At 39.5% G+C, this 22,369-nt stretch overlaps 1 protein-coding gene and 1 long non-coding RNA gene across 5 annotated transcripts in view; one reads left to right on the top strand and one right to left on the bottom strand.

The window, feature by feature from the left end:
- LOC129630207 (uncharacterized) overlaps nucleotides 1–4,011 on the bottom strand; it is a 35,500-nt gene extending 31,489 nt beyond the window's left edge. The window contains exon 1 of the long non-coding RNA XR_008703597.1: nucleotides 3,944–4,011. This is a non-coding gene — a long non-coding RNA (uncharacterized LOC129630207). The remainder of the gene's footprint in view (nucleotides 1–3,943) is intronic.
- SCOC (short coiled-coil protein) lies at nucleotides 1,092–16,009 on the top strand. Of its 4 annotated transcripts, none has more exons than XM_055550653.1 (4): nucleotides 1,092–1,113; nucleotides 12,505–12,576; nucleotides 12,942–13,025; nucleotides 14,455–16,009. In XM_055550653.1, exons 2-4 carry the CDS (start codon nucleotides 12,555–12,557, stop codon nucleotides 14,595–14,597), a joined length of 249 nt encoding a protein of 82 aa, XP_055406628.1. In that variant the 5' UTR covers nucleotides 1,092–1,113; nucleotides 12,505–12,554; the 3' UTR covers nucleotides 14,598–16,009. The 4 variants fall into 4 exon arrangements, with proteins under 4 accessions (XP_055406628.1, XP_055406626.1, XP_055406625.1 ...); XM_055550651.1 differs by lacking the exon at nucleotides 1,092–1,113 and adding an exon at nucleotides 4,075–4,270 and having other exon boundaries at nucleotides 12,945–13,025; XM_055550650.1 differs by lacking the exon at nucleotides 1,092–1,113 and adding an exon at nucleotides 4,075–4,270.
- Nucleotides 16,010–22,369: the final 6,360 nt, after the last annotated feature.

Below are 22,369 nucleotides of genomic sequence, written 5' to 3'. Positions count from 1 at the left end.
TTTCTGAAAATAATTAGAAGAATTTACCAGTGACAGCATCTGAATATATAGTATCTTTTGTGGGAAGATTAACCTGGTAATGACATTTCAAAATACAGATAAATTTTAAAATATAGACAGAGAACTATTCATATCATCTGTTCTTGTTGAGTGAGCTTTTTTTTTTTTTCTTTCAGGGATTTGTCCATTTTATCTAAATTATCAAACTTATTGGCATAGGTTGTTCTTAATAGTCTCTCATTAGCCTTTTAATGTCTATAGAATCTATAATGATGCCCCCTCTTTTATTCTTGATATCTGTAATTTATAGTGTCTTCTCTTTTTTCCTAGATAACTCTGCCTAGAGCTTTTAATTTTATTGTTCCTTTAATAGAACCATCTTTTGATTTCATTGATTTTTTCCTACTGTTTTAAAGTTTTTCTACATGATTAGTTTCTACTCTATTTCTTTCCAACTGCTTGTTTTGAGTTTAATTTGTCCTTCTTTTCCTAATTTCTTCAAGTGAACACTTAGATTCTTATTTTGAGACCTCGCTTGTTTTCTCATATAAGCATTTAATGGTAAGGAAATATCTCAAAGCGCTGCTTTCATTGCATCTCATAAACTTGACATGTTTACATTTTAATTAAAAATATTTTCTAATTTCTCTTGTGACTGCTCTTGTGAGTCACATTTTGTTTAGAAGCATGTAGTTTAATTTCCAATTACTTGGGTTTTTAAAAATATCTTTTTGTTATTGATTTCCAGTTTAATTTCTTTGGGGGCAGAGAAAATATTTTGTCATGATTTCAATCATTTAAACTTTGTTGAGGTTGTTTTATGTTCCATTTTGGTGAATATTCCATGTGCATTTAAAAAGAAGACATGTGTTCTAGTTATTGGGTGGAATGTTCTAGAAATGTCAAATAGGTTAAATATATTGATAGAATTTTCATTCAGGTCTTCTATATCAATAGATCCCACTCTGTTGAAACCACCTTTGTAAATTCCAAAAGTATTAATGCCAGTATCCCACCCTAAAGACTAAAATTTTAATAAGGGTGGGATGTATCATTTAATAACTCTTGCTCTTTGAAGTCATTAGGAGATTTCCAGGTGACTCTAATGTGAAGGTAAGCTTCAGACCTGGATCTGTATCCCTATAGATTTTCTGTACATTTGTTTTACAAATTATAGAGAGGGAAGCCATGAACTTTCCAACTACTGTTGTGGGCTAGTTTCTTATTTCAGTTCTATCAGTTTTTGCTTCAATGCCATTTTGTAGCTGTTAGGATTTGTATATTTTTAATGAACTGATCCCTTTATCTTGTTTCAATATCAATCTCCCTGGTACTAGTGAAGGTAAACATTAAAAAAAAAATCTTTCTGACCACTAAGTTTTCCTCTTTTGTGAGTTGCCTGTTTATGTTATTTGAATATATTTTTTATCTTTGTTGAGATTCTTTATATTTTCAGAACTTTATTCTTTCAGTCTGTGGCTTGCTTTTAACTTTATTTAAAATGTCTTCTCATCTGTGTATAAAACAATCAAAATTTAAAATCTTTCCTAACAAATGGTACTGTTTTGTCTGGTTTAACAAATTCCTCCTTACAGTGATGTCATAAAGATACCTGTTTTTTCCTAAAAGTTCAGAATGCATATTTACTTCACACTGCATATTTATTTCATTTGTAATTCAATTTTATTTGTGGTGTGAAATCAGGATCTAATCTCATATTTTTAGATGAACAGCCAGTTTAACTAAAACCACCATAACCTGTCTTTTATATAGGACATTAACAAAGTTATTGTGCCAATTTTACTATGAAGAAGAGGAAACAATAGTTTTTCCCACAACTTCACTAACATTTCTTCCTTACCAAACACCTTTATTGGATACCAACTTCCAGCTACAGGCACTTGCCTTTCTGTCTGTCCTTGAGTTAATACTGCATTTTAAAAAGTTGCTTTTAAAATAGAATTTCAATATGATCTAGCAAGTCCACTTGTGGTTATGTACTCAAAAGAACTGAAAGCAGAGTATCAAAGAGATATTTGCATATATTGCATTCAAAGCAGCATTCATAATAGCTAAAAGTTATAAACAACTCAAGTGTCCACTGAAGGATGAATGGATAAAATGTGGTATACACATACAGTGAACTAATATTCAACCTTAAAGAAGAAATTCTAATACAACATGGATAAACTTTGAGGATGTTATGCTAAGCAAAATAGGTTAGTCACAAAAGACAAATACTGTATGATTCCACTTAAATAAGGTGCCTAAAATAGTCAATTGATAGAGACAGAAAGTGATGGTTGCTAGGGGCTAGCAGTAGAGGTGAAGCAGGCAGTTGTTGTTTAATGGGCACAGTCTCAGTTTTGAAAGATGAATAAAGTTCTGGGGATTGGTTGCACAATGAGAATATACTTAGCAATACTGAACTGTACACTTTAAAACAGTTATTTACGTGGTAAATCTTTTATGTATATTTTACCCTATTTAAAACCAAAAGAAAAAACACCCCCCAAACCTGTTCATCTAGGGGGGGAAAATCTGCTTTTAATAGTTCTCTTAGTCTTCGGTGTTCTGCAGTTTCACCATGATGTATCCAGGTATGGAATTCCTGCTCAAGAATAAGTGTTCTTGAATCTAACTCAACTACTCCATAACCCGGAAAAATTCTTAGTTATTATTCTTTGAATGCTGCCCACACCCATCCTCTCTAGCCTCTCATTTTGACACTATTAGACTTACGTTGAACCTTTCTTATTTCCCATTTACTTAGTTCCTGCAGTGAAGTCTAGTAAATTTTCCTCATGGTGTCCATCTTAGTTCCAGTGGAAGGTATAGTTCTCTAACACTGAATGGAAAATTTTTTTATATATTCCTTAAAGGAAATAAGGCTCAAGGTCAGCAAACTGTGCTAGAAGTAAAAAGTTAAGAAACCAAGTAGATGTAAGGCTCACCTCTACAACTCAGGAGAAAGTGTCAACGCCAAAACAATAACAAATGTTAAAAACGAGCAGGATATGGTTTTTAGTCTATGGGAACTCAAACAGAATTTGTATCCTACTGTTGTGTGAAAATTGTATAAATCTTCATTATGTTTAATTGGTTAATAGTGCTTCTCAGGCCTACTATATCCTTCTACTTTTCTGTCTATTCATTGTTAACTTTTGAGAGTTTGATATTGAAACTCCAACCAAAAATTTTAATTCATCTACTTAAAAAATCATTGTAATATATAGTGGAACTATATATTACTTTGTTTTGTATTTTCCCAGTGTCCTGTAAATGTGTTATCATACTTTCATTCATAACTTAAGAAAAATAAAAAATTAAACAATAAACACATTTGAATTGGAAAAACAATAATGACAAAACAGGATGCTGCTTTGTGTCACGTGCTGGGTATGTGTGATTGGTATCAGGTCGGTAACATTACATCCCAAAGGCTCGCACACAGCATTTCACACTGTGTCTATGACCTTGAGCAGGACATGAGTGTACTCTTAAGCTTCTTTCTGTGGGTTGCTGGGAGGATCAAATATTATAAAGTGAGCAAAAGTGTTCTATACCAAAGTAGTATTAAGGTATTTTCTCAATTCTAAAATATTATTAAGTGGTCGGGCGCACTAATGGATTTTAAATGGGGGAAGATACGAAGATGACTTATCCATTAGAGTTACACTTACAGAGCTTTCAGATTTGGAAAATTAAAAATATGGCAAAGTCTGCTTTTAGAATTGAAAACCACCGTACTTTCTCTGCTATTATGTCCAGACATGCCCTTGTCTTAAATTTGAAGGATTTCTCTCTCTGGCGCAGAGTTCAGTTTTACCGACCTCATTCCTGACAGCTGTCAGAATTTACCACAGATTTCTTGACCCCCATTTTCAGGGACCTGCTGAGACTTGAGAAGCTATCTCTATCTGACAGCCTTTCACACGCTTACCTTAGCTAATGTACTGTCATTGGCTGTTGCTCTTCCCGGACCCGCCTACAACGATCTCAACTCTGATTGGATACCACCGTCCTTTTGTTATGGCAAAAGGTGGATCTGAGGCTTTGGGATAGGACGATTGGGGCGTCGGGAAGCTAATGCGCAGGCGTGTTTTCTTGAGTGGTGATTGGCTGGCAACAGGGCAGGCAGGGGCGGGACTCCTGTCTCGGCGCACGCTCTGTGGGCGGAAAGGGTGGGGCTGCCGGTGCCAGTTGGTCCAAGGGTTCAGGCCTGAGGCGTCCTACCGAACCCTCCCCCTGCCGGCGCCTCAGAAGGCAGGTGAGGGTTGTCGTGGTCCTCCAAGGGCCCGGCTTTGGCGGCTGGAATTGCGGCCTCGATACTGCTGAGGGCCTGGAGGGCGGGGTGGGCTGGACGCTGGCCCGCGCATCGGGGACCGGGGAAGAGCGCCTAGGCATTTGATGGGCGGCTGAGGCCTGGCTCCCCGGAGAACTCCTGCGCAACCTCTCTTTCTCATCCTCTCAGTATTGGGCCCAGAGGTTCCTTTGTTGAGGGTCGCCGGTGGTCCTTCGCGCGGACTTCCTGTCGCCTTGTCCCCGCCGCTCCGGAGTCTAAGGACTCTGTCCAGCCCTGAAATGGGACTGTGGGAGGGGGTGTTCGGGTGGGATGGGACCTGGCTCGCCTGGACCTGCTGAGAACTCGGAAATGGGGGAAGAGGACGCCCAGGCGGGGAGGGAGGCAAGAGAGCGGTAAAACCAGGATTGGCGGCATCTTGTCAGGCTCTGAAAGTAGCTCTCGGGTTAGTTTCTCAATGACCATCTTTCTCAAGGTCTTCATAGACACATCTAGGGGAGTTAGGATTGGAGGAGAAACAAGGGACATCCCTGAAAGACAGGGTTTTGTTGTTTAATGTATCGATTCTGGTACTATGACGTAATAATATTAAGGACAGATGCTGTGTTTCCAACGCTGAATCTGTACCTGAGAATCCAAAGCTATGCTTTTATATTCTGTGCCTGTACTCATTCATTGATTAAAGCCAGCATAGCTAGCCACTCTGGGGATCCCGTTTATGAGCAAATTCTTGTTTGGGCAATCAGTCCCTTAATTTTGAAGAATTTAAAATTGGATTTATTTAACCAGAACAAGTCAGAATTTGAAGGTACCTGAAAAAACTTTGTTGAAAGTCGATGCAACTTGAAAGGTATGGAACTTACATTTAGGTTTTTAGATAGCAGAAATAGCAAGAAATTTTGACATTAAGGGTTGTAAAATGTTTTGCAAATTTAGATTAAGGCCATGTTAAAGTGCCTTCTGTTGTGTAATACAGGGATTTTATAGTTAGATCTGAGTTCAAATTCTTGATACAGACTTTGGCTGTGAAATCCAAGACAAAATACATATCCTTTCTGAGATTGTGTCCACATTTATAAATTGCCATGTCCTGTTGATTTGATGAACTAATAATATGTGTAAAACATTTAGTATATTAAAGCACAGTGACTTTTAGTAGTCTTGCTGCTGCTGCTGCTAAGTCACTTCAGTCGTCTCCGACTCTGTGGGACCCCGTAGATGGCAGCCCACTAGGCTCCCCTATCCCTGGGATTCTCCAGGCAAGAATACTGGAGTGGGTTGCCATTTCCTTCTCCAGTGCATGAAAGTGAAAAGTGAAAGTGAAGTCACTCAGTCGTGTCCGACTCTTAGCGACCCCATGGACTGCAGCCCACCAGGCTCCTCCATCCATGGGATTTTCCAGGCAAGAGTACTGGAGTGGGTTGCCACTGCCTTCTCCATTTAGTAGTCTTACTAGTTCATTAATGAATGGATCATAGATGATGAAAATCAGTTTTAGATGTAGAAAAATGAGTGGTTGTGGATATCAGAGAAAAGTCTCAAAAGCTCAGGTCTCAGATGTGAGCATACCAGTGGTGATGTGGGAAAAACTAGACTGGGACGTTGACTATATGTAGTCTTGGCTCTGTGTAACTACTACTATGATCTTGGGTAAGCCATTATCATCTTGGCCCTGGCTTATTTGTGAAAATGAGATTTAGATTTTAGATTTTTTTTCTAAAAATCTTTTTGTGACTTGTGTTAGAGCTAAAAGGCAGAGACGATACAGTTCAGTCGCTCAGTCTCGTCCGACTCTTTGTGACCTCATGAACTGCAGCACGTCAGGCCTCACTGTCCCATCCCCAGCTCCCAGAGCTTGCTCAAACTCATGTCCATCAAGTCGGTGATGCCATCCAACTGTCTCATCCTCTGTTGCCCCCTTCTCCTCCTGCCTTCAATCTTTCCCAACATCAGGATCTTTTCAAATGAGTCAGTTCTTCACATCAAGTGGCCAAGTATTGGAGTTTCAGCTTCAGCATCAGTCCTTCCAATGAACATTCAGGACTGATTTCCTTTAGGATGGACTGGTTGGATCTCCTTGCAGTCCAAGGGACTCTCAAGAGTCTTCTCCAACACCACAGTTCAAAAGCATCAGTTCTTTCGCACTCAGCTTTAGCGTCTGCCTGCAATGTGTGAGACCCAGGTTCGACTCCTGGGTTGGGAAGATCCCCTGGAGAAGGAAATGGCAATCCACTCCACCAGTCTTGCCTGGAAAATCCCATGGATGGAGGAGCCTGATAGGCTGTGGTCCATGGGGTCGCAAAGAGTCGGACACGACTGAGCGACTTCACTTTGACTTTTCACTTTGTTTATAGTCCAACTCTTACATCCATACATGACCACTGGAAAAACCATAGCTTTAACTAGACGAACCTTTGTTGGCAAAGTAATGTCTCTGCTTTTAATAGCTGTCTAGGTTGGTCATAACTTTTCTTCCAAGAAGCAAGCATCCTTTAATTTCATGGCTGCGGTCACCATCTGCAATGATTTTTGGAGCCAAAATAAAGTCTGTCACTGTTTCCCCATCTATTTGCCATGAAGTGATAGAACTGGATGCCATGATCTTAGTTTTCTGAATGTTGAGTTTTAAGCCAACTTTTTCAGTCTCCTCTTTCACTTTCATCAAGAGGCTCTTTAGTTCTTCACTTTCTGTCATAACAGTGGTGTCATCTGCATATCTGAGGTTATTGATATTTCTCCTGGCAATCTTGATTCCAGCTTGTGCTTCATCCAGTCCAGCGTTTCTCACGATGTACTCTGCATACAAGTTAAATTAGCAGGGTGACAATATACAGCCTTGACATACTCCTTTCCCTATTTGGAACCAGTCTGTTGTTCCCTGTCCAGTGCTGTTGCTTCCTGACCTGCATATAGGTTTCTCAAGAGGCAGGTCAGGTGGTCTGGTATTCCCATCTCTTTCAGAATTTCCCAGAGTTTGTTGTGGTCCACACAGTTAAAGGCTTTGGCATAGTCAATAAAGCAGATGTAGATGTTTTTCTGGAACTCTCTTGCTTTTTCCATGATCCAGCAGATATTGGCAATTTGATCTCTGGTTCCTCTGCCTTTTCTAAATCCAGCTTGACCATCTGGAAGTTCATGGTTCACATACTGTTGAAGCCTGGCTTGGAGAATTTTGAGCATTACTTTACTAGTGTGTGAGATGAGTGCAATTGTGCAATAGTTTGACTATTCTTTGGCATTGCCTTTTTTTTGGATTGGAATGAAAACTGACCTTTTCCAGTCCTGTGGCCACTGCTGAGTTTTCCAGATTTGCTGACATATTCAGTGCAGCACTTGCGCAGCATCATCTTTTAGGATTTGAAATAGCTCAACTGGAATTCCATCACTTCCACTAGCTTTGTTCATAGTGATGTTTCCTAAGGCCTACTTGACTTCACATTCCAGGATGTCTGGCTCTAGGTGATTGATCATACTATCGTGATTATCTGGGTTGTGAAGATCTTTTTTGTACAAAACAGTTCTTCTGTGTATTCTTGCCACCTCTTCTTAATATCTTCTGCTTCTGTTAGGTCCCTGCCATTTCTGTCCTTTATTGTGCCCATCTTTGCATGAAATGTTCCCTTGGTATCTCTAATTTTCTTGAAGAGGTCTCTGCTGCTACTGCTGCTGCTAAGTCGCTTCAGTCATGTCTGACTCTGTGCGACCCCATAGACGGCAGCCCACCAGGCTCCCCCGTCCCTGGGATTCTCCAGGCAAGAACACTGGAGTGGGTTGCCATTTCCTTCTCCAAAGAGATCTCTGGACTTTCCCATTCTATTGTTTTCCTCTATTTCTTTGCATTGATGGCTGAGGAAGGCTTTCTTATCTCTCCTTGCTGTTCTTTGGAACTCTGCATTCAAATGGGTATGTCTTTCCTTTTCTCCTTTGCCTTTCACTTCTATTCACAGCCATTTGTAAGGCTTCCTTAGACAACCATTTTGCATTCCTTTTCCTTGGGGATGGTCTTGCTCCCTGCCTCCTGTACAATATCACGAACCGCTGTCCATAGTTCTTCAGGCACTCTATCAGATCGAATCCCTGGAATCTATTTATCACTTCTACTGTATAATCGTAAGGGATTTGATTTAGGTCATACCTGAATGTCTAGTGGTTTTCCATACTTTCTTCAGTTTAAGTCTGAATTTGGCAATAAGGAGTTCATGATCTGAGCCACAGTCAGCTCCCAGTCTTGTTTTTGCTGACTGTATGGAGCTTCTCCATCTTTGGCTGCAAAGGAATATAATCAATCTGATTTTGATATTGACCATCTCGTGATGTCCATGTATAGAGTCTTCTCTTGTGTTGTTGGAAGAGGGTGTTTGCTATGACCAGTGTGTGCTCTTGGCAAAACTCTGTTGGTCTTTGCCTTGCTTCATTCTGTCCTCCAAGGCCAAATTTGCCTGTTATTCCAGGTATTTCTTGACTTCCTACTTTTGCATTCCAGTCCCCTATAATGAAAAGGACAATAGCTAACATTAATGAGTATTGTTGCAGTTACATTATATATTGGGCTCCCCAGGTGGCTCCATATATAATGTGACTGCAACAATACTCACATTAAATATATCAACTCATGAAATTCTCACAACAAAACTGTGAGGTACCTACTGTTTTTAACCTCGTTTTATAGATGAAGAACCTGAGACTGAGATGTTTACCTAAGGTTCCAGATCTTATAAGTAGGAGAGGTGGGAATTGAATCCAAATGCGGGCTTCCCTGGTGGCTCAGAGGTTAAAGCATCTTCCTCCAATGCGGGAGACCCGGGTTCGATCCCTGGGTTGGGAAGAGCCCCTGGAGAAGGAAATGGTAACCCACCCCAGTATTCTTGCCTGGAGAATCCCATGGATGGAGAAGCCTGGTAGGCTACAGTCCACGGGGTCACAAAGAGTTGGACACGACTGAGCAACTTCACTATCACTATAATCTAAATCCAGCAGGGACTTACAGGGCAGAAGGAGAAGAGGGCATTAGAGGATGAGATGGCTGGATGGCATCACCGATGCAATGGCCATGAACTTGGGCACACTTGGGGAGATGGTGAGGAACAGGGAGGCCTGGCGTGCTGTAGTCCATGGGGTCACAGAGTCTGTAACACTACTGGGTGACTGAACAACAGTTAACTGTCTAAGTCCATGCTCTTAATCACTGTGCTAACTGCCTCTTTAGCTTACCAGGTGGCACTAGTGGTAAAGAACCCATGTGCCAGTGCAGAAGGCACAAGAGATGTGTGTTTGATCCATGGGTCAGATCCCCTGGAGGAGGGCTTGGCAGTCCACTCCCGTATTCTTGCCTGGAGAATCCCGTGGACAGAGGAGCCTGGCGGGCTATAGTCCATAGGGTTGCACAGAGTCAGATACGGCTGAAGGGACTTAGCACTCACGCAAATTGCTTCTTATGAAGAGGATGTTATGGTCCTGTTGGCCGTGCCAGAAAAGAAAGTAGAGGTGTATTTGGTAAGATGATAGTCTTTGGACACAGCTGACTGTGTGGGTATGGAAAATGGCTGTATACTAATATTTGCCACATTTCTAGACCCTTGTTCCCTCCATACTTCTGCTCCCTGGACTTAATTATCAAAATAATTCTACATTCTCTTCTACTGACCAAGGTTAGGTAAAGATAGGCACCAAAATTTACTGTGACTTTTGAAAAAGTTTTATGAGATCTGACCTCAGCTTAGGTCAGAATTGAGGAATCCCAGACAATTGTATCCATTGTGGAGAGCTAAGGTACATTTTCGATGAACAGACCAGCCTTAGCACCTCATGTTTATTTCAGTGTTCCCACACTTGAGATACTTTGGTGTGGAGTCTCTCTTTTCATGTCAGATTTGGATTTATGTGTACGAGCAGGAGTTGAAAATGAACTATTTTAAGAGCACACTTGACAGAATTGGATTGATATGATAGTAACGATCAGATCAGATCAGATCAGGTCAGTCGCTCAGTCGTGTCCGACTCTTTGCGACCCCATGAATTGCAGCATGCCAGGCCTCCCTGTAATTTTATGGTTGAAAAGGTCAATTTTGTGTTGAGTGCATATTATGACATACTACTGTGCTAATGTAGGCATTGCAAAGTTTGAGGATTGGTCCTATTTTGAAGGAAATAAAATCCATGGCTGAAATACTTTGCTTTGAAGAGCTCAACAAATCTTTTGATCCCATATATACAGTAAATCTGTTTACTACTCTAAATTTCATGAAAGACTTAGAATATATACTAGTAGTGTTTTGAGACCCATCTATTTGATCACATCACAGTAAGAAAAATGGGCTACTTGTCTTTTTGTTGTTGTCATGTAGAGACAGCTGGTAGTGCTCTGGTCTGCTTTATTAAAGGGGAATGCTGTTTTGCACAGGGATGCTATGTATAGTTGGGCAGGTTTTGCATTGTTCAGCCCTCAGGGCAGTCTTACATGGACTGTGCTGTGAGTAGTGCTCTCCTGGGTTATGTGATACATTCTGTAGCACTGTACTCATGCCCTGATTTTGTGCTCTTCTTCCTCCCCAATCTTGATGTGCTTTTCTGAGAATAATTTTTCCTTTAATAAATCTCCTCCACCCCATTTTATTCCTTATTAAATTTTTTCAAAGTCAAGCTGTTGATGAGCCATGCATAGATTTTTCGATTGTTTGGGTTATATGTGGCCAGAATTTCAGAAACGGGCTTCTTTTCCTTACCTACTACATTAATCGGTCTGGAACACTTTGCTTTTATGGAAGACTTTTTTGGTTTTAGTATTAGATGAAAACAGAGGCAAAAGAAGTATAACCCATCCCTATGCTAGATCTGACTTTAAAATCGAGTGCATTCATTTTGTGTTTATCTGTTGCTTTGACTTGTGTATTATCTCTTTTCAGCTGTCATGAAAATCCTATTTCAGGTGTATTTTTAAAAAGACTGAATATTAGATATTTGGAGCATTTAATATACAGGTTTCTCCCTACTGTCTGAAAGGAGACCATTCCTACCTCTTAGAAGCTGAAATGGCATAAAGTGATGAAGCAGTTGTCTTAGGACACACCTTGCTAACAGATGCACAGAAGAGGGAGCAAGGACAGATGCTCACAGACACGGCTCAGAGCTACGGCAGCTTGACGCTGAGATGCTGAGTGTAGTTCTCGGGGCGGGAGCGCTCACAGTGAGCGCTGTTTCTAACACCCTGTTGCTAAACAAACACTGAAGGCTTTTTTTGCTTTTTGCCTTTTTTCATGAAAGTGAAAACCCTCGCAGATTTTTTTTGTTTAGCAAAACCAGGTCCTAATGTAGGTCTTTTATACAAGTGCACTGGCATTAAGTAAAACTTAAAACCTGGAGATACCTGTATTATGTAACAGGGGAAATAGCCAAGTTGATGGCTGTCGTTGCTGAGTAGTCCCAAAATCACTTACTTTTGCTTTTGACTGTTAGCTCTGTCGTCCCTCCCAGACAAGTAGTTGAAGTGGTATGAAAGTGCTCTTCTCTTGGGCAAGGGCCGAATCAAGTTTTCACTGCTAACACCCTTCCTCTTCGATTATGAAGACACTTTGATTAAATGGAGAGGAGTAATTTGTATGGTCTTCAAATACTATAAAGGATTGAATAACTTACAGAATTTTTGAGAAAAATTTTTGTGATCAGTCTATTTGAATATATGTATCAGCAGATGTGTGTGTGTGTATACACACATTTTTATTCAGTTGACCCTTCAACAACAAGGGGATCAGGGGTACTGACCCTCTGCACAATTGAAAATCCACATACAACTTTATAGTCAACCCTTCGTATATCCAATTCCACATCTGCAGATTGAATCAACTGCAGGTCGAGTAGTTCTGTAATAGTGTTTATTGAAAAAAAATCTGAGAGTAAGTGGACCTGCATGGTTCAAAACCTTGTTGAAGGGTCATCTGTGTGTGTGTGTGTGTGCATCTATACCCATCTACATGTCTTACCTAAAACTTTCTCTGAAGTACAGAGAACCAGAGAATTAAAACCATGTGTAAAAAATGTGTGGGAGAACAGCCCTAATGCTGGCTACATGGGAAGACTTGGGGTAGTTTTATCAAACATTATTTTTATTCCATTTGTATTTAGTTAATTCTTTAATAATGCTATGTGTAGAGGAGGTTTAATATCTTTTTTGGACTGAGTGATATCTATGTTTCTTCTTACTGCAGACCATTCATCAAGAATTTTGTATCCAAGGCGCAGAAGTTTGTTACTGAAGATGATGAATGCTGACATGGATGGTATGTTCTTCGTTTTCCTTTTTATATGTTTTGTGGCAGACACATTGCTTTATTAAGCAATGGAAAGAGCAGAGAAGCAGTATTTAGAAGGAAGGCTTGATCTTGGCCAGTTGTACTTATTTATAATCCTATCTAGTTCTAGAAACAATTTAAGGCAGCTTCCATTCTTTAACTGTAAGATGTTGGTAAAGCACTTTACCTTCACTTTGGTGTTGTCATCTGTGATGTAGGATCCATCTTTTATTTTACAGGGCTTTTGTGTAAGTCAAGGAAGATAATAAATGTAAAACATTGTGCAGATCTTTTATGTGCTATACTACACAAATGGTAGTTAATAATAGTAAATCTGAACCTTTTCATTACAGCAGTTGATGCTGAAAATCAGGTGGAACTGGAGGAAAAAACACGACTTATTAACCAAGTATTGGAACTCCAACACACACTTGAAGGTTAGCTTGCATTTTGTAGTTTTCTTGACTAACATCCAGGTATTGAAATTGTAAGCATTTATGTTGCTAAATTTTGTTACTGTGCCCAGTTTTAAAATGTATAAACTTCAAAGTTTACTTCAGTGGTTTGTTTCTCCTGCCTGTAGCTTTGACTGGTGATTTTTAAAACACAGTTCTGTCTCAATAAGGAAGTCAAATAGTGTTCTTGTGCTTCCCTCTTTAAGGTCTAACATAATAGGAGCACCCCTTTTAAGTCCCTGAATGGTATTATTAAGTCCACTTCAATAAAGTTTAAATGAAAGTAAAAACAGTGTATTAGCCACAGAGATTATAAGGGAACTTACCTGAGTCTTTTCATTTTCTAAATGCCTTCTATAAAGTTAATTGCACCACCAAAATATCTTTTGGTTTTGGACGAATTTACAAGGTGGTGTTTTTTTAAAATCAGGTTGAGCAGATCATGTCACTCCAGTGGCTTCCCTTCTTATGGGTAATGAAAACCAAGTCCCTTTCTGGAAGTCTCTTATTTCCGTTTTACCTCTCAGAGTCCTGTCGCACTCCTGACTCAATCATCCTACCTTAGACACTCCAGCCTCCTTGCTTCTCCTCAGGGTCTTAGCAGTTGCTGTTTCCCTGTGTTTGACTCACCCTTAGTCATTTGCATATCTGTGTGACTTGTTCCCTCACTTCCTTTAGGTCTCTGGTGAAATTTCCTTAATCAAAACAGCTGTCCTTAGCTACACTGTGTAGAAGGACCACTTCCCTTTGCTTCCTGTGATCCTTATCCTTCTTGCTTCTTCTCCCGAGCCCCCTACATGCACCTGTGCTCACACGCACACCACAGTGTCAACTCTGCAAGGGCAGGGCCTTTCTGTTACTTTCGCCACTGGAAAAGTGCTTGTCTACTAGAAGGCGCTGAGTAACTTAGCTGCTGAGTGACTGAACAGATGTAGTATCTCTTCATCGTCAAGGCCTGCTCTTTTGAATTTCTTGCTAATGCAAAAATACAAAATGATGAATTGCTTGGAAACTGACGGCCTATATCCAGTATGTAAATTTAGTTATGTTCACCTACTACATTTTCTTAAAACACTTTTAGTTAAGAATTACAGTTTTATGATGCTAAGATATGAACCAAACTTAACATTTTAAAAACAATATTTTTAAAAAATAGCCATTTTAAGAATTAACTACTTAACAAAAATGCTGTTTGCAAAGTATAACATTTAATCTAATATGAAATCTCTTTTTAGGAATTTTGGCTCTTGATTCGTACTCAGCTTACTTTGTTTACATCTAAAGTAGTCTGAATTTAAAAACAGAAAATTCAAGGACTGTGGTATTTCAGAGTAAATCTTAATAAGCGGTATGTAATATGGAGTCATTGTCATCACTTTATTGATAATTCACTTTTTAATTTTTGATATAGATCTGTCTGCAAGAGTAGATGCAGTTAAGGAAGAAAATCTGAAGCTAAAATCAGAAAACCAAGTTCTTGGACAATATATAGAAAACCTCATGTCAGCTTCTAGTGTTTTTCAAACAACTGACACAAAAAGCAAAAGAAAATAAGGGATTGGTATCTCGTACGTCTTACAGAATTGCTGCTGATCTTTTTTTTTCTTTAAAACTTGGATAGATTCCAAAAGTTACAGTACTTTTGTTTGTGGCTTCACTGAGTATTTATGAAGATAATGTCAGATCTAGGCAAAATTAAGAGCATAACAGAAGACTTCCATGAGTTTGTGTATTATGTTAGTCTATGAAAATGTGCAAATGTAGAGACTTTATAATTAGAAATGCATATATTTATGAAACTTGAAAATGAATGTTTTATCAAATTTGTTTTGATTTATAGGGTTAGCATTGTCTTATATTATAGGCATAGAGATACAAGCAAGTAACTACCGTGTTGTGAAAAAGTAACCAAAATCATGTACTAAATGCACAGCTTTATGTACCCTGTCTACCATCGTGTGCCTCTCTTCCATTTGCTTTCTTCCTGGTTTTCCTTCCCCTAGGGAAAAAATTGGTTTCACGTTTGTAAAAAGTAATTTCAGTAGCTAATCATCTAGGAGAGTAGCCTGAACTCTAACTGTTGAAACTTAACCAAAATAAGATACTTTCTCAGTTAGGGCTTATTTATTATGTTTAGTAGTAGTAAGGATAGTAGGTTTCTCTTACATTAATTGAAAATGGAGGCTATAAAAATGAAGATTTTTCTTTGAATTATGGTATGGGGAAGATTTGTTATTAAAAACTTCCTTTGCACAAAATAACCCACTTGGTATCTGAAAAGATGAGTTCTGGTTGTGTGTGTGTTTGAAATAGAAAATTTTGAGGAAAAATAGAAATAGGGTGGGAAAAGTACTTCGTAAGTACCTGTAACCAACTCCAAATGTTTCTACTCCAGATTTATGTTCTCTCTGGCACAGATTGGATTTTGGAAGGAACATTTTAAAAAATGGATTAAGTTTGGCTAACCTGGAAGAGAATAGAGTTTGGTCTCAGGTTTATTTGTAGTACCAGCAGATCAATTTTGCAAAGTCCATTAAGAGTGGATTAGTATCAGAGTCATGAATAAGATGGGAGAGTTTTACATGTAAACTAATTGATGCTTTCTCAGTATTTTATCTACTTCTCCCAGAAGTTTCTGCAAACCCAACTACTGGTTTGCAGAATTTTAGTTATTTAACCATTTTTTAAAATTTAGTTTAGTAGATTCCATTTGGTAAGGAAATCAGTATTTAATTAAAATGTTAAATAGGAAAAGAAATCCACTAATATAGTTTATAGTTATTAAATTTAGGCTAATCATGGAATAATCTTATGTTTGTATTGGTGTAAGATTTGGTGACTTTAGCTGTATGAATATATAATAGTCATACTGCAAACATTTTGCATCTCTTTGTGACCTAATTTTCAAACATTTAAAATTGTGTTGCAGTTACGCTTTGTTGTTTAATAAAAAGCTGTTTCAAAAACTGCGTGTGTTTTGATATAGTTGCCTAAGTAACGGGGATACATACAGTGGTGTGGTGTGGTATATTCAGGGTTGTTCCAAGCCACAGGATTACTTACTGGATGTTTAAGGGAATACTATATTTAAAAAAATGATATTATACATTCATTTAAAAAATAAAAGCAAAGAATTCAAAGAGAAGGATCCAAGATTGCCAGGAGAAAGGTGGTTAGGTTAGGCTAACCTCTTTTAACAAGAAACACAGTGATTAAATATATGGAAGTTTTCTCTTCCAGCTAATGGTTCTGAGGTGAGCATGATAAAGTAGAAGGCTTTATGAGCTGGGGATTTCTCTGCCATTTTCAGCCATGGCTTCCAAGTCACATTTGTTTTCCCTATTCAGATTTGCAGCAGAAAGTGCCTGGTGAACACATGCAGGGTTTTATGGGCTTGGCCTGCCTGGAAATGGCTCATGTCTTAGCACATTCCCAAGGGTGTAGGGTGTGGGAATTTACTTAAATCTAGTTGCTGAGAAATGTAACCCCTGGCTGGAAGCCGTATTCCAGCTACAACTTTATTATGGAAGCAGACAGAGGATAAGGTGGTAGCAGCCTTAGCCACAGCCCTCTTCTCGTGCTATGAAGTATCTGTGCCCAACCTTCTTCCCATACGTAGAACATACTCAGCCTCTCCTTGTCCATTTCTGATGCAGTGCAAAATCCAGGATCTCTATCAAGGTCTGTCAGTTGTAGATGTGACCCCTCATAGTCTGACCACCTTTAAACTGATGACAGATTATATAACTCCCCTGCATAAGAACCTTCAAAGATGCGAATGTGCCTGTGCTGTCCAGTCACGTAAGTTCACGTGTCTAGTGTATATTGTCACCTGCGTGTACCCTCTAGAAGCGGTTGTGTTTTTGTGTGCTTTACTGTATACAGTACTACAGCATCTTAATTTCAAGCCCAGGAAGCAAGTGTAAAAGCTGTGATACATAGCAGATTGTGTTAATTGGGTACATAGGCTAACTCTGAAGTTATGAACAAGTTGGACTTAGCAACTAGCTCTTGGAAGGGAACTCATTCATATGTAAGGGACTTACTGTATTTGCTCTGTCCATTTATAATGGTGTAGTAGGGATAGGTGGAGAAGGCAATGGCAACCCACTCCAGTACTCTTGCCTGGAAAATCCCATGGATGGAGGAGCCAGGTAGGCTGCAGTCCATGAGGTCGCTAAGAGTTGGACACGACTAAACGACTTCACTTTCACTTTTCACTTTCATGCATTGAAGAAGGAAATGGCAACCCACTTCAGTGTTCTTGCCTGGAGAATCCCAGGGATGGGGGAGCCTGGTGGGCTGTCGTCGATGGGGTCGCACAGAGTCGGACACGACTGAAGCGACTTAGCAGCAGCAGCAGTGGGGATAGAATACCCAAATAACTCTCAATTTGGAAAATGGAACAAAGAGAAACACATCAAAGTCAGCTGTGGAATACTCCTGGGAGAGACACCCTGGAAGATTCTGTCTCTCATAGTGGACAAAGTTCCTTGATTAGACCTGAGTGTAATCTCTGGCAAGGGACTAACCTTATTCCTTGCTCTCCATGGCTCCCCCTAGCTGGAAAGTTATTCCTTATCCATCCCCCACCCCCCCACCCCCTTCCCGGGACTCTGAAACAGAGTTTGGGGGTGTCCCCTGCACAGGTTAACGTTATGAAAACAGTCCACTTCTTGCTGGTGTGAGTTTGGTGCCCATTGTTTGAAGGCCAAGCTTACATTTCTTGGGCTGTACAGTTCCCTCAGAAATAGACTTCTTGTCTATATGCTTCAGTTCCATATGCTGGGAATCACAATCATGCGCTTTAGACTAAATTCTCCAAAGTTGGCCTGCTTTCCTTCTTCACAGGACCCTGCCTCTGAATGGACCCTGACTCCTCTGATGGAGGCTACTGTGAAACCAACTGAAAACAGGGCTGGGAATCGCAGCATCCAGGTATCACTGCAGGGCCGGGTTCCTTTGCCTAACACTTGGCAGAGAAATCTTAACTGGGCTTCCCCTTCTACCTCCCACACCTCAAATAAAACAATGCTGAACTTCTGCCATTCAGGGTACAGAGGCAATTAGCTTTTCTAATGTTGTGAGGTACCTAATACACAATTTTTCTGTTCCCTTCCATCTCTGCTTGGAAACGAAGTTCCTTCTTGTGATGCCTTCTTGCTAAAAGCATCAGGGCACACCCAATTCATTTCATATTCTGCCTTTTCCAACTGCCATCCTACAGCTGTTAACCCAGAAGGTGACAAGATGTTACTTGAAATACATGCCCCACCCGCTTGCCATACAGATGGTAAACCAGTGCACAGAGGAGCCTAGTGGGCTCCAGTCCATGGGTTGCAAAGAGTTGGACGTGACTGAGCATGCACACACACACACTCTTAATTATGGCAATATCTTCAGGATGTCAGTGTCTATATTAGAAATACAGGTGGTAAACTGTGCGCAGAGACCGTGCCTAGCTTGATATTTAACCAAAGTTTAGCCAGGTTCTTCTGAGCCCTCTTTCTCAGTAGGCCTTGTATCTTAGGTCCTGTCTTCAGCCTGACTAGTCCATTGTTAGTAAAAATCCTGCTGCGTCACTTTGGAAAGAATTCCCCTACTCTCAGAATCTGATCACCCTGCTGGCCTTCAGCAAGAATCCTGTTAAGTCAGCATGGCAAGCATCCCCCTATCTTGGTGTCTTCTCAGTAATTTTCCATCCCCCAATGCCCCACTTCCACTCTGCTTAATGACTATACATCCTCAGCTGTCTTCACTGTAGTTGGAGCTGAGCCCATTCTCTTGCCCCTGTCACCACAGCCTTGGCCCTTGCTGCAACAGCCCTGAATAAAGTCTTCTGTACTGTTTTAACCAGTGTCAGAATGCATTTTTAATTCTTCCTGGCTCTATCTAAATGCTAGTGGAATGATGACTTGCAGGAACCCCTCTTCCCCAGGGTCTCCAGCAGAAATTCCCTCAATACTAACACTAGGTTCCATCCAAAATTTGTCTTTATATTCACTATGAACTTTACTTACAGCAAGTTAATACAGCTCATAACCCCTTATCTGTAACTCTTGGGACCAGATGTTTCAGAATTTGGAATTTTTTCATACATGATAAAGTATTATGTAACTCATACACCAATACAGCTTGGGGCAGTACTTATAATCAAATATATTAACACTTTTGTAGCAAAATATATGAATACTAAGATAAATGAAGACTACAGGTAGTCTTTTAGGGAAGTCAGGTTTGGCTGCCAAATGAGTTTTGATGTCAAACATGAAAAAACTTCAGATTTTCACAGATTTTTGGAATTGTACGTGTAACAACGAAACAATTTGTGAAGTAACCAAAATCATCGAAGCTTGCAGTTTCAACCAGTTTCTTAATCAGTAGTGTCCAACTCTTTGTGACTCCATGGACTGCAGCCCACCAGGCTCCTCTGTCCATGGGATCCTCCAGGCAAGAACACTGGAGTGGGTTGCCATGCTCTTCTCCAAGGGATCTTCCGACCAGGGATGGAACCTATCTCTCCTGCACTGGAGGCAGATTCTTTGCCATTTGAGCCATGAGGGAAGCCCTCCAACCAGTTTATGATGTCACATTTATATTCATTACTCTTCCCTCTGATCTAATCTTTTCCAAATGAGAAATGGAAAGTGAATTATAGTCTAGGATGACTTTTATGATCCAAAACAAAGCAAAACTGATCTTAGTTCTTTAGAGTGCAATCTTTCTTGATAATTTTGTAGTTCCCTATCTTGAGTTCGGATAAGCAATGACATCCCACTCCAGTACTCTTGCCTGGAAAATCCCGTGGACGGAGGAGCCTGGTAGGCTGCAGTCCATGGGGTCGCTATAGTTGGACACGACTGAGTGACTTCACTTTCACTTTTCCCTTTCATGCATTGGAGAAGGAAATGGCAACCCACTCCAGTGGTCTTGCCTAGAGAACCCCAGGAACGGGGGAGCCTGGTGGGCTGCCGTCTGTGGGGTCGCACAGAGTTGACCATCTAGAGTTCCCCATCAAGTCACTGAAGTGACTTGGTGGCAGCAGCAGCAGCAGTGGTTGGTAGGACCACTTGTAAATTGTGAAAGGAAAGAGAATATGTCTAACATGATGGGGTTAAGAATTGGAAGACTGACTTAATTGCCTCTTAGCTACTCTATCCAAAAGACAAGCTACAGACTATTTCACTTAAATCATAGAGATTAATGAAATTTGACGATATTTACTATAACTAGGACTTTATGTTGGCCTTAGGACCTAATTTACCATACAATGGAAAGGGTATTGAGGAGCAATGACAGAAGCTAAAGTAATACATTGTAATCAACTGTATAATGTATTTGCCTTGTTTTAAATTTTCTATATTATCTATAGATGGCTTAGTCTAAGTAATTAAAACTTTAAATTACTCCAAAATTTTACAAAGGATGTAAAATTATATTCATTTAAGAAACATAAAGTGTGATATGATACCATGTTAGGTGTTAAAAGATCATTTAAAAATTACCCTGTTGCCCATCTTTTTCTAAAATTACCATTGCTCTTCCTTCCATCCATTTTGATCTCTGAACAAACTCCAAACATATTCAAAAACACATTTTTTTCTCCCATCAACCTACTTCATCTGACCTGTCAATTAGAGATAATTTTATTTCCTGAACTCCTCACAGCTACCATACTATGGAAATGAGACCTATAATTTGGGAAGATATTCTTAAAATTTATGTAGAAATGCTATTCAGTCACTCAGTTGTGTCCGACTCTTTGCAACCCCATGAATCGCAGCATGCCAGGCCTCCCGTCCATCACCAACTCCCGGAGTTCACTCAAACTCATGTCCATCGAGTTGGTGATGCCATCCAGCCATCTCATCCTCTGTTGTCCCCTTCTCCTGCCCCCAATCCCTCCCAGCATCAGAGTCTTTTCCAATGAGTCAACTATATGTTTAAATAAACTCTTTACATGAGACTTAAGGAGTTATCCAACATTAGCCATCTGATATTTCATCTCTAAATCCTGAAGTTAAAAACATAACCACAATTGACAAAAGAAAAAACTTCACAGATGCCCAGAGTATATTTAAATTTACAGTAAGATATTTATGTTTGAACTATTCTGAATAGTTTTCACTGAAAACTATTAGTTTTCTAAATTAGTATTCTAAATTTCTGAGGTTCATTAAATTCATTACTAGTAGTTAATATTGACATGTAAGGAATTTTATCTTCTGTCTCCTGCAAATGTGGACTGATGCATCTAAAAAGCTCTTAGTTCTAGTAGTCTGTATCTTTCTAGAGGAATGACCAATGGAAGCAAGGCTACCTTAAAAAAAAACAACCTCAAGAAAAAGAAAGCTACTTTAGTCTGATCAAGGTAAAAAGTCCCCCCAAAATAAAGAGCAAAATGTATTAATTTTTCTCCTTTATTAGAGAAAAGGATAAAACTTAAATCATTTAAAACAACAGAGTCAGACTGGGGTGGTAGAAGGAAAAAATGATCTCATTATTAAAGAAAACTCTATGCTTTGTCTACTGAGTGAATGGAGCACGTAGGTTTTTAAGTTTTGGTTAAACCTACCAGCCAATGGTACAGTCACAGAGGGGACACCCCCAGGAAAGAGCAGAGGACTGGCAAAACTGGTTGCTCAGATTTTACCACTGCGAGCTCGTGGAGTTTAACCAAATGTTAAAGTTTAAATGAATCTGCAATCAAGAAATTAAAAGCTTTAATAAATCTTTAGGGGAAAAAAGATCATATATAAGACACTTGTCAAGCAAGAAGTTTCCCATAAAAATGTATCTCATGAAGTAGCAGTTTACTTTCAAAAACATTCTCATCTAGAATCATTCAATGTGTCTAGTTCATTTAAAGTACATAGCAAGAAAAGGAGTCTTTGCAAGATGTGTTAGGTTTAGTTAGTATTAAATAAATACAAAGCATGGTTAGCTATGTATTAAGATTGTCCACCACCAATATATGGAAAATTCAAAACACAGCAATGAATAAAGCACTTATTTTCACTTTCAATTCACTCTCTGAAATAAGGAGTGAATTGTGGCTACACTAGCTATTTGGCTTCCTTCCTTCAGTCAGAGGAGAAGCTAGAAACTCATTTTCCTTATACACGAGCTCTAAATATATTAGTGGGGCTAGCCCAATGATGGGATGTGTATGTTCATGAAGGAATCCAAAATATCGCCCAACTAGTATAGAGTTCTCAAGATAGTATTAAAGTAGTTTCATGGCCTCAAAGATTTAGATCACCTTCCAAAGGGTTTATCACCCAAACATGAAAAATTCTTAGATATGTTAAATGGAATAATACAGT

The sequence above is a fragment of the Bubalus kerabau genome, chromosome 16 (assembly GCF_029407905.1).
Source record: "Bubalus kerabau isolate K-KA32 ecotype Philippines breed swamp buffalo chromosome 16, PCC_UOA_SB_1v2, whole genome shotgun sequence".
NCBI lineage: Eukaryota > Metazoa > Chordata > Mammalia > Artiodactyla > Bovidae > Bubalus > Bubalus kerabau.
Note: the sequence above shows the minus strand (reverse complement) of the source record. Positions and strands in the feature narration are given on the sequence as shown.

Bases quoted from the DNA above. Each gene is read 5' to 3' on its own strand.
- SCOC (XM_055550650.1), top strand. From the start codon at position 4,090: ATGCGCAGGCGTGTTTTCTTGAGTGGTGATTGGCTGGCAACAGGGCAG. The intron at 4,271-12,504 runs GTGAGGGTTGTC...TTCTTACTGCAG, and splicing joins GCCGGCGCCTCAGAAGGCAG to ACCATTCATCAAGAATTTTG. The intron at 13,026-14,454 runs GTTAGCTTGCAT...TTTTTGATATAG, and splicing joins ACTCCAACACACACTTGAAG to ATCTGTCTGCAAGAGTAGAT.